This window comes from Oryzias latipes, chromosome 16 (assembly GCF_002234675.1).
Source record: "Oryzias latipes chromosome 16, ASM223467v1".
NCBI classification, from domain to species: domain Eukaryota; kingdom Metazoa; phylum Chordata; class Actinopteri; order Beloniformes; family Adrianichthyidae; genus Oryzias; species Oryzias latipes.
Window position 1 is genome coordinate 13,568,939 of NC_019874.2, and position 14,539 is coordinate 13,583,477.

General features: G+C 37.9%; 1 protein-coding gene across 1 annotated transcript in view; it reads right to left on the reverse strand.

Annotated features, from left to right (window-relative positions):
• The window catches only part of LOC101167820 (CUB and sushi domain-containing protein 3), a gene marked incomplete in the record, with an annotated part of 253,195 nt that overhangs the window by 63,832 nt on the left and 174,824 nt on the right, over positions 1-14,539 (reverse strand). Inside the window, 8 exon segments of the mRNA XM_023964007.1 lie at positions 1,930-2,103; positions 2,962-3,135; positions 4,724-4,897; positions 5,652-5,846; positions 7,840-8,025; positions 10,925-11,113; positions 13,247-13,393; positions 13,496-13,684. Of these exon segments, the coding sequence (XP_023819775.1) occupies positions 1,930-2,103; positions 2,962-3,135; positions 4,724-4,897; positions 5,652-5,846; positions 7,840-8,025; positions 10,925-11,113; positions 13,247-13,393; positions 13,496-13,684 (1,428 nt within the window).

A 14,539-nucleotide genomic window follows, 5' to 3' on the forward strand; every position in this document is an offset into this window, starting at 1 on the left:
TAATTTGTCAGTAACCTGCCAGGAATTATTCCACTTTAACAAGACACTGAGTAAGAAAACATGTTTAGCAGCTATTCACTCAACAGTCACTTCACTGGCAATGCTTTCTTTGAACGCTCTTTGCTTGAAATTTTATTTACATAAATGTTGTCTGTCAGCGTGCAGGCATGTGAGGTAATAATAGAAGTGTTGACATGACCTAAACAGTCTTCATTATATTCAACAGAAAGTTGAAAAGTGAACACATGCTGAATTAAACACTGTCAACAGTAATAGCATCCGGTGCCTTTTCCTTAAAGCCAGAGGTGCGTCTACGGTTACGTTTGTCACCGCACGCAATCATTTTAAATACAGCGCAAGTCTTGAAAATCTCACTGACAAGGTGGCACTGTCAGCTGAGAACAGATGAGGGAGGGGAAGGAATGGAGTCCTCAGTGACATCAAATTAGATCAACACTGCAGGTGCATGACAAGGCTTGGCTTAATGTGAGAGAATATTAGTGGGAACAGACAGGCACATTTGACAAACAGAGCCATGACATTTTCATATGATCTCGCTCCTGCGATATTTACAGGTCTGCCTCTCTGCCACTATTCACAGAAAAGAAAATGTTATCTTTTAATTCATATATGTATGTGTCACAAAAAGGCAGGATATTTTGAAATGAATAAAGTCTGGTTCATCCTACCTCTGGTTTAGTGTATCTCCAGCCAAAAAAATCAAAGGAAAAAAAAAAAATTTGGTTTAATATCATTTAATTTTCGTATGTGTTTCTCTGACCTAATTTTTTATAAGATAGCACCATGGAGGATTTGCCATGTGCACTGCCATGCATAAATTAAAGCTAACTGTAAAAAAATAAGCATAGAAATAAAGAAGTGGGCCCACTTCTCCTCTGAGTGTCAATGTTTTACAATAGATTTACAATTGACACACACAATAAAATGAACAACAGCTGCGTTATTGCCAAATTTAAACAGGCCACTAATGAGCATAACCTGTGCAATCTACAACTGGCAGCATCCGAAAAAAGCAGCTATTACCTGGCAGAATGTCTACGATCCTGTGCTTCTACCGCTTTTGGTAAAACACATTTTAATGACGCACTTTAGCAAAAGTTGACAACTGAATTGAAGAAATATTTTCCCATTTACGATCTGCTTTACAGGCATTCAGCTTTCAGCTCATTATTGGATTTCTGTTGGTATGAGGCCATGGCTCCAAGTGCTGCTGAAGACTTTGCTCATGCAAATCAATAAACGTATGAGCGTCACCTCTTTTTCTTTTGTTTTATTTTTTTCAGAAAAATGCACAAATTTAGACATAATAATTCTTTTTTTTTCTTGTAGAATTTTCCAGTTTAACAGCACTAAAACACTGTAAATCTTGCATGGTCATATATCAACACACTGCATGTACACATTCAAGCCTTTTACAGATTATTTCACTGATCAGCGATCACATTTGCCTAATGCTAAATTTTTGTGACCGTTCCAGCTTCAGATAAGAGAATAATCCCACAGCACCTGCAAAGGCTTTGTCATTCTCTTCCAGCTCTTCTGCTGGATCCAATTCCTGCTTGCTGGCAAATACCTGCTCCTTTTGTGAGTAATTCACAGGAAGCAGCATGGAACACATAAAAAGGAAGTCTGTCGTGCAATAAATAAATACATAATATAGTAAAGCATCTTTAACTACAGTACTGTTCAGAAATTTGGCAAAGATCCAGCATAGGTTATTCCTTAAAATGTTAAAAAGGGAATATTTTCTCTTGACTTTTTCTTGGTTTTGATTGGACGAAAAGAAGTATGTGATCCAAGAAACAATTCATCTAGATGCCAGTGAATTCAGCTGTCATGTGTTCCTTCATCTCTGTGACACCTAAGGTTATTTATAGATTCTGCAGGTGCTCTATGAAGGGATCTTACCTCTGCATGAGGGGGGCTGCTGGCTCCACTGGCGGTTGGCCTGGCACTGTGCTGTAGAAGGTCCTTCAAGGGTGTAACCTTTGTTGCAGGAGAAACGCACAACATCGTTGAAGTTGAAGCCTTCCCCTATGGTGCGGCCGTAGATGGGGCTACCAGGATGGCCGCATGTGACAGCTGAGATAACCCACAATATGCCAGTGTACAATGGATGGAAGGATCAAGTACAGAAAAAAAGGAAAGAAAGGTTAGAGGCAAATAAGAGTGTATAAATAAATAAACATATAAATAAATGACACTATGGTGTTTGACACTGAGGTGTTTTCTAAATTACTTAAATGTCACGGATTTAAACCAAAGTAATAACAGAAAAAAGTTTTTAAAAAAAAGTGGCAGTGAAAGTCATTAAAATACAATTAACCCCAAAGGCTAGTGGAGGAATAAGTCTACAAGCCACGATCCTGCTGGGAGAAGCTACCTTGTGTTTAAAAATGAGAAATTAAGAGTCACATTATCAGCTTTTGTATCAACTCCTAATTTTCTCATGGAGCCTATGTAGAAATATCCTATTTAATATAATTTATTAAATTAATCATTTGCATTTGAATAGTTTTTTTTTTCTCTCTTTTTACTTACCATTTCACATGAATACAATTGTACACATTTAAAATTGAAAACTTTTAAGAAAGAATTTACTTGGTTTTTGTTTATTTTGTAACTCATACTTGTATTGAGAAAAAATATCCTTTTTATTTTTGGAGGATGTTTATTAGAGAATAAAGTTTGTATTTATGTATTTATTTCTTTTTGTTTCTTTTCTTGGGCAGCAGTTGAGGGAACCGAGAGAGCCCCGGAGAAGCCGAGAGCGTCTTGTGTTGCACAGAGAAGTCTCTTTTACTTTTTTACAGCATATGTAAAGTCACTTCGTCACATTCCCCCAGCCTTTTCCCTTTCATCAAACACTAACACACAGGGACTCCCTGACCCCATTTGCAGCTCATCAGAGTGTCTGAAAAGTGGCATAAAAATACTTACGGATACAAACTGGGAGGTGCCCCGACCAGCTGTGGTCCTGCTGACAGATCCTAACAGACGAGCCAATAAGTCTGAACCCAGGATTACACTGGTAAACCACAGTGTCTCTGTAGCCAAAGTTTTCCCCAATAACCTGTCCATTCAATATTTGTTCAGGAACACCACAGTGCCCGGCTGTGGAGAGACAAAGAATATATTAATGAACAAAAATTAGCAGTACCGCATCTACCGCAAGCCTGCCCCATCTTCCCATCGCCCATCTGTTTAAACGTTGTCCCACTAGCATACAGCTCCTCATTGCCGGTGCAACAAAAATGGTTGAGCAATATTGGAGCTATCCAGCCGTACAGTTTTGAGCCAGATTCCAGCTCGGACCAGGAAAACAAAGACGTCGTAGATGGATCTATTTGTCTGCAAGAGGATGCATCAGAAGGGAGCGGAGCAGGGAGCTTGTGGCCTGTGGATTGCTGCACCTAAATCATTGCTACAAGCCTTTTTCCAACTGCATTTTTTCATCTGCTTCTGATTCTTCATAATTTGAATAAATCAATACTCAGAAATATAATTTTAAGCTTAATTTCTTGATCATGAGAAAAATTGGTCTTTGAAAATCACAATGTAGTAACAAAAACAAAAAATAAAAAACTACTATGTAGTATCTTCAAACAAGCAATGAGATGCTATGCAAACAACATTTTTATGTCTGACATCTCAACAAATCAGTCAAATAATTTCAGCTATGATGTTTTAAGGACATTATTTGTTTCAAATCCATGCAGGCACCTATGCTCAAAGTTGTTTTTTCTAAACTGCTACAGAGTGCGAAACAGATGTGAAACTCATTAAGATCTGTGCCTTACATTCATCCACATAATCATGTTACTTTCACTTGTTATAAATCCTTCAGAGAGAGGACAGATCTTACTGAGATTTCCACTTAAAACCTGGGAAATTGCTACTGACTCAGAATCTGATTTCCCTAATTCACTTCTGCACCCACAAACTCAGCCGAGCATTTTATTATCGCACTCCAGTTGAGAGCAGCCAGATTGAGTGGAGATTTCGCTGAAAACGCCAGCAACAGCAGGTCCCTGGCCATGTTAACCCTGTCAGTCTAATGGAAGTAAGTGAGTGAAAGGTGGCTGTCTTTCGATGAAATGAGCAAATCTGAGTTGAGCTTGGAGCCCTGGTGCCACCAAGTTAATAAACAGACTTGGTCTGCCAGAGAAACCTCACATCTGTGTGGGTTTAAATGTAGCTCTAATATTTGATTGAACTTGGTGGCTATAGAGAACTGTGTCAAGCTTTACTGTGATAACACATTTTTGTGATTTTTTTTTCCCTCTGTGCTCATGCAAATATGTTTGTTGACATAACATGGCAGGGCTTCAGCAATGTGGGAGATGTGACTCCTGGGCTGGTAAGTTAAAGGCATATTTATATTTTACAGTCAATATTATCTACATAATTGCCAACCTCTAGTAAAAAAAAACAAAAAAAAAAACGTTTTTTTTCCAGGGATAGATTTGAAATAGTCGGTAGTCTATTGTGAGTTTATTATGTCCTAAAGTGAAGTGAAATACAAAGAAAACTAAATCTCTCCCAATATTTTAGTAATTTGAAAGAATGAGTATAGTAATTGACTATACTCACTTGGCAGCAGAGGCAATTATAGCCACCTACTGGTTTACCCATCTGCTTTTAATTTGGGGATATTGGCCAGACCAACACAGCTCATAAAGAACATTTAGACTGTGCTTACCGAGGCACAGAGTCTCCTCTCCTCTCCAGAGGCCAGACAGAAGACACTCTCTAACAGTAGATCCGTTAAGAACGTAACCTGAGTTACAGCTGAAAATGGCTGTTGCTCCGAAGGTAGTTTGACTTCCAATTTTCTTCCCATTTGGAGGAATAGGAAGATCTCCACAAGAAATTACTGCAATATGAGGAAGAATAAAGTAAAAAACTAGAGAAAAGGCATAACAAGGCAACAGAGAGGATGAAAGAAAAAGGGGGAAAAAAAGAGACAAGATGCAAGTTGGCTCACCCCCTCAGAGTCAATGGGGTCATTTTAACCGATCTTACCCCTCCTAATGTGGTAAAAGGTGACCTGTATCATTTCTTGGTAAGGATAATGATAGTGTTTTCCTTTGTCCCAACATCTTTCATTGTACTAGCTGGCATCTCTGTGCCATTACAGAGTCTATTCATCTGTTTCTCTTGTCAATGTGCAGTTCCCATGGCAGCCAGGAAAAAGCTTTTATGTGCGATCCCCACAATAAATAATATCTAACCTAGGCTTGCAGGGGGAATAGGTGAAGAGCACAAAAGTGAATCAGTGAGCGACAGATTAAGTGAGCTTCTGAATATGGTATTTGTTCATCAAGTCTTGTTCATGCTAATGCAGTGCACTTGAGGTGAAGCAGTTGCACAAATGTTTCAATATGGCTTGATGAAATACCTTCTATTTTGCGACTACAATAAAACACAAATTTCTGTTTCATGAGTGTCTCCATTCATGCTCTATTGTTTATGACAGTAAAAATAACTACCAGAGTTACGAGATGGGAGCTCATTTCCAGAAGATTCCACATTCAATTTTCTTCCTTCAACGTGGGCTTAGTGGGTGTTTACATTAAGTGATTTTCAAGACAATGTAAAGTTGGGATGAATCACTCAGTTTCACTCACTTCTACACCGAGGTCTCTCGTTTCTCCAGCTCCACATTCCATTAGCCAGGCACTGGATGTGGGCGGGGCCAACACGAAAATAGCCAGGGTTGCAGGTGAAAACGATTTTTGTTCCAAACTCATAGTGGGAACCATTGACAATCCGCCATCTTCCATGGTCCAAAGAGAAGGAGCTAAGACTTGGGCACATCATCACTGTGGTATTAACAAACAAACAACAAATATTGTTAAAATATGCTTTAAAGTCCCCCTCCGATGAAAATCATGTTTTTTGACATGTACTTGTGACCCTTTTCTAACAAAAGAAAACAAATGTAATAAAAAATCATTTCAGTTTTACCTTTCAGAGTATTTCTCCTTTTAAAATGCTGTCAATCAAACTGTTGCAGAGAGGTTCTGTTTGAAATAATGAGCTGTTGTGAAGTTACAAGGGCCCGGAGGACATGTGAATTGCACAAGCTCCCTGATCTGCCACGTTCAGTGTGTACAAGCTCAGGTGTGAGAGAAGACAAGATGGCACATTGCTACATTGCCCGCACGTATTTTAAGTGCACAGATTCAAAATGAACTCAAAGTTAATGTCCCAAATTTTTTCTTTGCATTTGTGTTCTCTCTCTGACCGAGTTTAAGGCTTGCTGTCCCGCATTAATCAGGGTGAAAATAAAAACAAAAGAAAATCAGAATTATTATTCTTTTCAAAAGAAAAAAAATAAAATCAGGGACCTTTCTTATTTTTGCCATGATGAAAATAAGAAAAAAAATCCTAAAGTTCATGACCCATCCTGCAGTGGGTCTCCATCTGGCCACCAGCTCGCCTCCCGGGAGCCGTTATAGTGATTGTGATAGCTCCAGCTCCATGAGCCCTACGATAGACTGTCAAGGGTGTAACCGCCTTCACTTAACAGTAGGCGGGACAGGTACTTTTGGGGAATTTGGTTCAGAGGTGTACCAAATTGCGCCACGCTGCTGAAATCGCGCTACTGCCAGACCTTTGTGCCTCACCCTTTGCATAAACCACACCGTTGGACCTCAGATCAGGTCTGTACCGTTGACTTAACCCTTGTGCTATCTTAGATGACCCCACCCTTGCATTGACATGTTCTCCCTACCATGAAAAAGGTGGTTACAGGTGGAAAGATTTCATGTAATCCATGGACACCATTGAGGTTCATGTATCATTGAAGAAAAAAGGTTCAGTGCACTGTCTAGTGGGTCTAGATGACCCAACTCCCAATGTTAAAGTGCAAAGGATAGATCAAGGGTTACCATTGAAACAAGCCGACTCTACTGCGCGAATCACGTTCAGTGTCAGCGCAACTTGACCCCTAAACCTGAAGGTAACCCTTCCTCTGGGTCCAAGCGGCCAAGAAAAAAGTTCAGCACTGGCCGCAAAAATATTTGGAAGATTACAAGTCACTTTCTTTCTGGCATTCCATTTTTTTTGCTGTGCAAGTTAATTTCACAACATGTGTTGTTTCTGAGACTGTCAGTCTGGGTTGTTTGTGCCCCACCCTTGTGTCAAGCTGTTCACTCATGCGAGAAATTTTTTTTTTTTTAAAGACATTTAGGTTGTGGGACTTTAGTTTAAAAAAAATCATAATCATGCTTAAAACACCACTGGGAAGGTTTTTTGTTTGTTTGTTTTTTTAATTGTCATAGGGGGGACTTTAAAAACCAACTCAACTACCACGCTAATTGTTCCTCTTTTCACTGAGAGACATACAAAGCCATGAACAAACAACAGCCTTAAAAAAATATATTTCTGTCACTTTAAACATTTTTTCACTAAAATGCAACATTTCCCTATTTTCTAAGCTCTTATTCTCCTTTTTCAACTCTCATTTTAATGACAAGTGTTATTTTTAAATAATTATGCAAGCCTGTTCTTCTGGGACTGAAGTCTACATTTTATGACAAGACAGTTTAGCTAAAACTTTAATATTCTACAAGCTCTCCGGAGGACTTTTAAACTCTCATTTGTACATTCAACTCTTCAATTTTCAAAACCACTGTACAAGGCAGTCACTGGAAGTAGATGAGAGGTTATGGAGATTCTGACCCATATGAAATATTGAAAAACTTTAAGTTTCCTGTGTGTGAAAACAAAATATATCAATTTCTCACATTCTAATCAAATGATTTCTAATGTTTGTCATCGTCCTGTTGTTCTGCAACATCCTTTACCCACCAATGCATCGGGGTATCTTGTTGTGATTGCTCCAGGTGCCGTCTGGCTGGCAGACAGTGGTTGTCAGTTCTTTGGAGGAGAGCCGGTAGCCACTGTTACAGAAGTAGGTCACTCGCGTGCCAACGGAGTAATCAGCAGCAAGCACACCTCCGTTCACTGGCGCACTGGGTACACCGCATGACACAGCTACAGACAGGAAGAGAACCATTGTTGGCAGATGTCTTTATGCTAAACAGAAGACTCAGAAAAGATAAATGCCTGGTAAGTGCAGGCCTAGTAGGGATTCACACACTCCCTTTGCAGATGCATATTTATGATGAAAAACATAGTTCATAGCCTTTTAGTAGTTCACTGGCCAGTTCAATTTTTCAGTACACACAATAAAATACTATTTAAACCTTTTGAAAATTGAGTTTTGGCAGCAAACATTATTTTTGACATCTGAACATGTAAAGTGCTCCAGTGTTAAATTGTTCCTCCCTTCTGAAATGGCAAATTTAAATATTTAAGTTAATGAAATTACTTGAAAAATTCAGAATCATCAATTTTTCATATATTGTGACCAATTGATACTGTACATCTGAGCAGATTTGAACATTATTTTGAGTTGATAATAGCAGTAATTCTAGTCAATGTGTGTGGTCATATTCAGCATTAGCTGCTGCATTTGATGCGGCCCAGAAGTAATACTGCATGGTATTACAATGCAGTTTATTTAACAGCTAAGTCGCATTAACTAAGAATAAGCGCCAATGTTTATGAAGCCACATGGCAACTTTTTGAAAACTAGTGTTCTTTTGAGTCCTGTTGAAAGCACAACTTCCGAAACACCTTTAGCTTTTTCCTGTATGCCTCTTGAGAAGTAATGCTTCAATACCTATTTCCAATCCATTTTGGAGTCCATCATCCCACCCTCAAAAAGAAAATTCAGCAGGTGAAATATTTCAACCCAGCTGGAAATCCTAGCAAAAATGAACATCCAAGTAAGTTCAGTCTTGGGTCAAAACTTTGACAATACGTGCAAGAAAAGCAGCCTTTTCTTCTTATGTTGTTGGGCATTTAGCATGTTAAAAGTTCATTTCAGGCCAACTGGGGAAAAAAAAGAAAAAAGTCACAAGTGCAGCTTGTTTGGGAGGCCAGCCAGACAAAAGTTTCTTCCCCCTGAAAGAACACATGGTACAGCTTCCAAAAACAAATCACAAGACTTCTTGAACAATTTCCTTTAAAAAAAGACAAGACCAGAGTAGACATGCAGGCTTACAAAGCGCAGCTCTGTGTTTGAACAGAACAAAAACCTAACAACCTCAGGAATTCACACATTAAGAGTGAAACACCTATAAAGAAAACATGCGCTTTATTAATTTTGTCTTATATTTTAGGAAATAAATTAGTCTATTTATAAATATTTCATTTTGCTGTACATTTGAAGTTATATTGCCTAATTTGAAGTACCTTTAAGGACTGAATCAATTTTGTTACTTATTATTATTTAATAATCACATGGCCATGCCTGTGTTACATTATAAATGTGTTAAAGACGTGTCTTTGAGGTATTGGCATTTAAATCAATTAGATCTTGTAGTTTAATGTTAATGGTTAGACTTAATTCAAGAAGAAATCATGTATTAATACTTGAAATCCTAAAATTCAGGAATTTAAAAGCTGGCATTGAATCATTTCTAGATCCTTGGTCATACCCAAAGGTCATCTGACTACTGTTTGTAAAAGCTGCATACTAACGATTCAACAGAAATAAAATGCACAAATGTTGGAAAATGTGGATGGTAAAACTTTAAGATTGATATTTCAATTTCTGCCTCCTAACTAGGGGTGTAACGATTCATTTTACCAATGACTCAATTCCTAGAATTATCTGTGGTTAGTAATACGATTTATAGTCAATATTGGTCAATTTTCAACGATCCAATTCAATCTAATTCAGTCAGTGTGACTCAGAGATAAATACCTGGGGACTGAACAGTGCAGGAGAAGTTTTCCAGATTCCTTGTATTTCTTACAAGATAATTAAGTGTAAATTAAATATGTGTACAAAAAACAAACAAACAAACAAGTAAATAAGAATTATTTGCAAATCCTTTCACATTTTAGTTTCATAAAGTTGAGCCCACTGTTGTACGTCCAAAGAAATATAATAAATTATTAGAACATTCTACCACCCTGTATGGTCACATGTCTTTCAGAAAAGTGTTTCCACAAAGTGATTCCACACATTGGACTGCAATGATGATTTGATCATTCTTTGTTGCCATCATATGCGTGTTGTCCACTGTGATGCACTTGATTGTTTTCACACTACAGTAAAAAACAATCCCACTGTACCTTAATCCAAATGGTATTTTCCAGTATTGTTAAAAAACATTTATTTAATTTTGAAACGATTTTACAATGGCTTAGGTCGATTTTATTAAAAACTTACCTCAGACATATCGACCTGATTGGATCGTAGGAATAGAAATCAATTTGTCAATGAATTGTTACAGCCCTACTTCTAATTGATAGCAGATATATTCTAGGGTCGCTTTGGGTTTTAGTGCTTTGGAAACGCTGTAACCAATTATAAACCTGATGGAATCAATCCTAGATGAGGTATCATTAATAACATTTCTGTTTACATTTGTTTAACTCAACAATAAACCCCAACAGAAAGCACACTATATGTTATTGTTTCCACTGAGTGTGTGTGTAAATGGATGCAGTCTTCTGTGTCTTCTTCACACATTTAACATGGGTGTGTCAAACAACTCAATCAGTTAAGAGAGATGGAACAGCAGTCGACACGGCATGCTAATGACAAGTTAGCCAAAGTAAAAAGTGAAGAAGTGGAAATTAAGAAACGGAGAAAGGATTGATTTTTGTTTCACGTCTGCCTGACAGGAAACTGGCTATCAGTCATGTTGGATTCAGTTCAGAAGCTAACAACCCAGGAACAGGGCCGAGGGTTGAGATGCTTGGATGCTTTATGTGCCTGTTTGTTTTCCAGGGGGTAGAAGGGCACAGAAGCAGTGACCAGAAGAACTAAGGGAAAAACAAGCAAAAGTTAGAACCAGTGAGCCAATGAGCATACCTTGACATGCAGGAACTGGCGCATCCCAGGTGTAGTAGCCATAGGTGGTCTTTTTGCACACAGCTGTGGCCTTCCCAATAATCTTGTACCCCCTGTCGCATGCCCAACGTACCACGCTGTTAAGATGACCCCCAGTCTGGCTCACTACAAAGCCGTGTTGTGGGGAGTCGGGGGTACTGCAGTACATCACTACATTAGACACAGGGGGAAAAATATGGTACAGAGGTGGACAGAAAAGAAGAGAGCCGGATAAGATAAATAATGAGAATGAAGCCAAGGAAAGAGGGTCAAAAAGTAGATGGAAGGAAAGAAAAAAGACATGTCATGTAGGCAAAAAAACAAGGCACCAACAAAGCAGCTCTAGAGAAACATTTTGGTGGACATTTTTCATTACAGTAAAGTTAAATTTTAAATACAAACAGTTAATTAGAGAAGATGCCTGAGGAATGTTCCATCTACTTAGCACTCAAGTGCCACAAAGCAAAGTATGTTCCCAGGATCTCACTGTTACCGCTCCTTTCTGTCTTGTGGGCATTCACATAGTCAGTTTGCTTTAACACATGCATTACTGGTTCATCCCACAGTTATTTGCTTTCCCTCATTTTACAGCCCTTGAAACTAAAAAAAAGACACATTTTATTTTAAGGAATATGACTCTGGGATGGCCAGTGGGACAGAAAATCCAGAGAGGGCTGTGTGCATTCCAATGGCTGTCAAGCATTCCCACAAATCAGCCTGACTCGGAGATGGCATGGATTTAAGATGAAAACATGGAGTATAACTCAATTTCTGTTAAAGTCAAACAAGTCATAAAGGGATCCTCTTTACAAAATTAATCGTACTGACTAACTTTCACAGAATCACTAGTGTATTAAATATAATGGAGACAACATTAAAAAATCATGTCTTCTTTGCTTCTTTTGAATCATAATTGATGCATTTCTAATGGAAGAGGCCTGCGCTCTTCATGCTTAGCACTGCTTGCTTTATTAAAGAGCCAATTAAGAATTTAGACCTACTGAAACTAAGGGGTGCAAAATAGCATGCAAACCTACAAGTGACATTCTGCTCATCTCATGCTTTTTGCACAGTAAAACATCTCCCACTGGGTTCCATTTCTTTAAACAAAGACACATTTAAAGTTTTATATTAAAATCCACTTGCAATCACAGTACATTGTGATAAAAATCATGGGACATTTTGCATCCATAAAGTGCATGGCACTTGTGGCTGAGAAATTGAGGAAATACTTTAAAAGTTTTAGTATAGAGGTTCATTGGAGGACATTATTAGTTTAAAACACAGTTGCAAAATGCAATTGGAAGGGTTCTTTCCACTTAAACTATATATAAGCAGATTCTTTTGTAGTCATGTAGGGATGACACTTCCATATGTATCACAGAAAGATTTGAAAAAAGCAATTTTTATTTTACTATTAAAAACTATTAAAGTCCCACTCTGATCCTCTTTTGTTCTATTGTAAAAGTGTTTCCAGTGGTCTTTTGATTTTGAAAATGCAGTTTTTAGCCATAACTGGAAGAAAAACAAAAACAAAACTTTCGTTTTCTAGGAGAAAGTTTCTTCAGAGTGGCACGAGTTAATCAGAAATTGGCCTCTGAGTTCTGGGCGGCACAGAGAAAGCCTGTCTCTGCTTCCTGAATTCCTTCTCTTTAAACTCTCTCCCGCTAGCTTACAGCCCCTTACAACCCCAACCTAACATTATTGGTGCAACAAAAATGGCGAGCAATATCAGAGCTAACCAGCCATATAGCAGTTTTGAGCCAGATAGCAGCTCAGACGAGGAAAATGAATACTTAGATGGATCTTGTTTTTTACGAGTGGATGCAACACAGTGGAATGGAACAGGGAGCTTATGCCCCTGCAATTGCAGCACCCACTGCAAGCTGTTTCCAACTGCATTTTTTTTGTCTTCTTTTGATTTATAACAATTTGAATAAATAAATAAACAGAAATGTAATTTTAAGCTTAAATATCTTTATATATGTGTTTCATCATGTTAAAAACACCAAAAACGTGATTTTCTTTGGAGTGGGTCTTAAAAAATTACAATATTCTAGCACATGTAACAGTACATTAGTTCTATTTATGGCCTATGCTGTTGATGTATTTTGCTGCCTCAGCAATGAGCTGAATATGTCTATGAATATACAGTGTATTAATAGATAGATAATATAATATTATTTAACTTAATAAATTAAAGCCCATGAGTTTTATCACCTCACAAGAGTTAAAATTGAATCAAAATTAGTTTTAATATAAAGAGAAAATGATTATAAACTGGATACATACTTTGATACTCACCCACATATCTGATGTGGAAGCCACGACGGTTAGTCCCATGGTCAGAGGACCAGCGTAACAGGAGCTGGTTGCCTGTTGTAGTCAGACTGAATGGTGTTTCTATGTCACCACTCAGCGTTGACAGACTTTGACTGTAGATATTGGGGCCTGAAAAGAGTTTTTGCAAAGAACAATTTTTAAAAAACAAGAACATTTCTTTATCTGAGGTTTGTTTTAAAGCTATTTTCTCATGATCTTGAACTTTCTTACCATCAAATATTTCCAAGATGTCAAACTCTTTTTCTGTCTGAAAAAGTTCAAAATGTAGAGTGACATTGTAGCCTTTCTCTACATTAATCAGCCACGAACACATTTGAAGGTTGGGGTAGTTTTCTGGGTAGCCGGGACTTAAGATGACCCCCGTTGAGTCAAAACGCACTTCGTGGGCTGGACATTGCACTGAGAATTCAGAAAAGAAGGAGTTGTTAAAAAAGACAAAGTGACAAGTGGGGAAAAATGATAAAAAGATAAGAAGAGAAGAAGTGGGTGGCCACTAGAGAAAAGACTAGAGAAAAATATGGTAGTCAGACACAGACAGACAAAAGTGAGAGGAAACTGAAGACATGGTTCACTGCAGAAGATTACACATGAAATAAAGAACTGGCTAACATTACAATTCAGCAAGTGATATTTACACCTCTGCATGAGTTGATGAGTCTTATGTGTGTGTGCGTTAGGGCGTGCGTGTGTGTGTGTGATGATGCCTTTGCAGTAATAACAATCCAGTTTCTTTCTTTTCTTTTGCTGTGGGTGGCAGAAATTTATTTTTAAGATCACTAGTGAAGAAACATGATGTGTACCTGTACAAAAGGTTAATGCGAACAACTGTTCCAGATAAAAAGGTCAGTGGAAACAATTCATCATATATAAAAAAAAAGAAAAGGCAAAGTATGAAAGTATGCAGTACTGTAATCCAAAGAAAAGATAAATTTGTGAGCAGTTTATGGCAAAACCTTAAGCCCTAGTCTTAAAAAAAATAGCTGCAGAAAATTACCCCCAAGAATCTAAGTAAAAAGAAAAAGACTCAGCTAATCATAAACATCATAAACTAATGTTGCCAAGCAACACAACACACAAGTCTATCCAGTCAGCGCCGTTGCAACTTCCTTCAATGTTTCTTTTCATGCAGTGATTAAAAACTGAATCATGAGAAGCCTAATATGTTCCGACTTTCAAAGATATGATGGAAACTAGCATGAGAGGAGAAGGAATTACTTTTTGAAGGGCTTTGACTCCACTGCAAATGTATATATC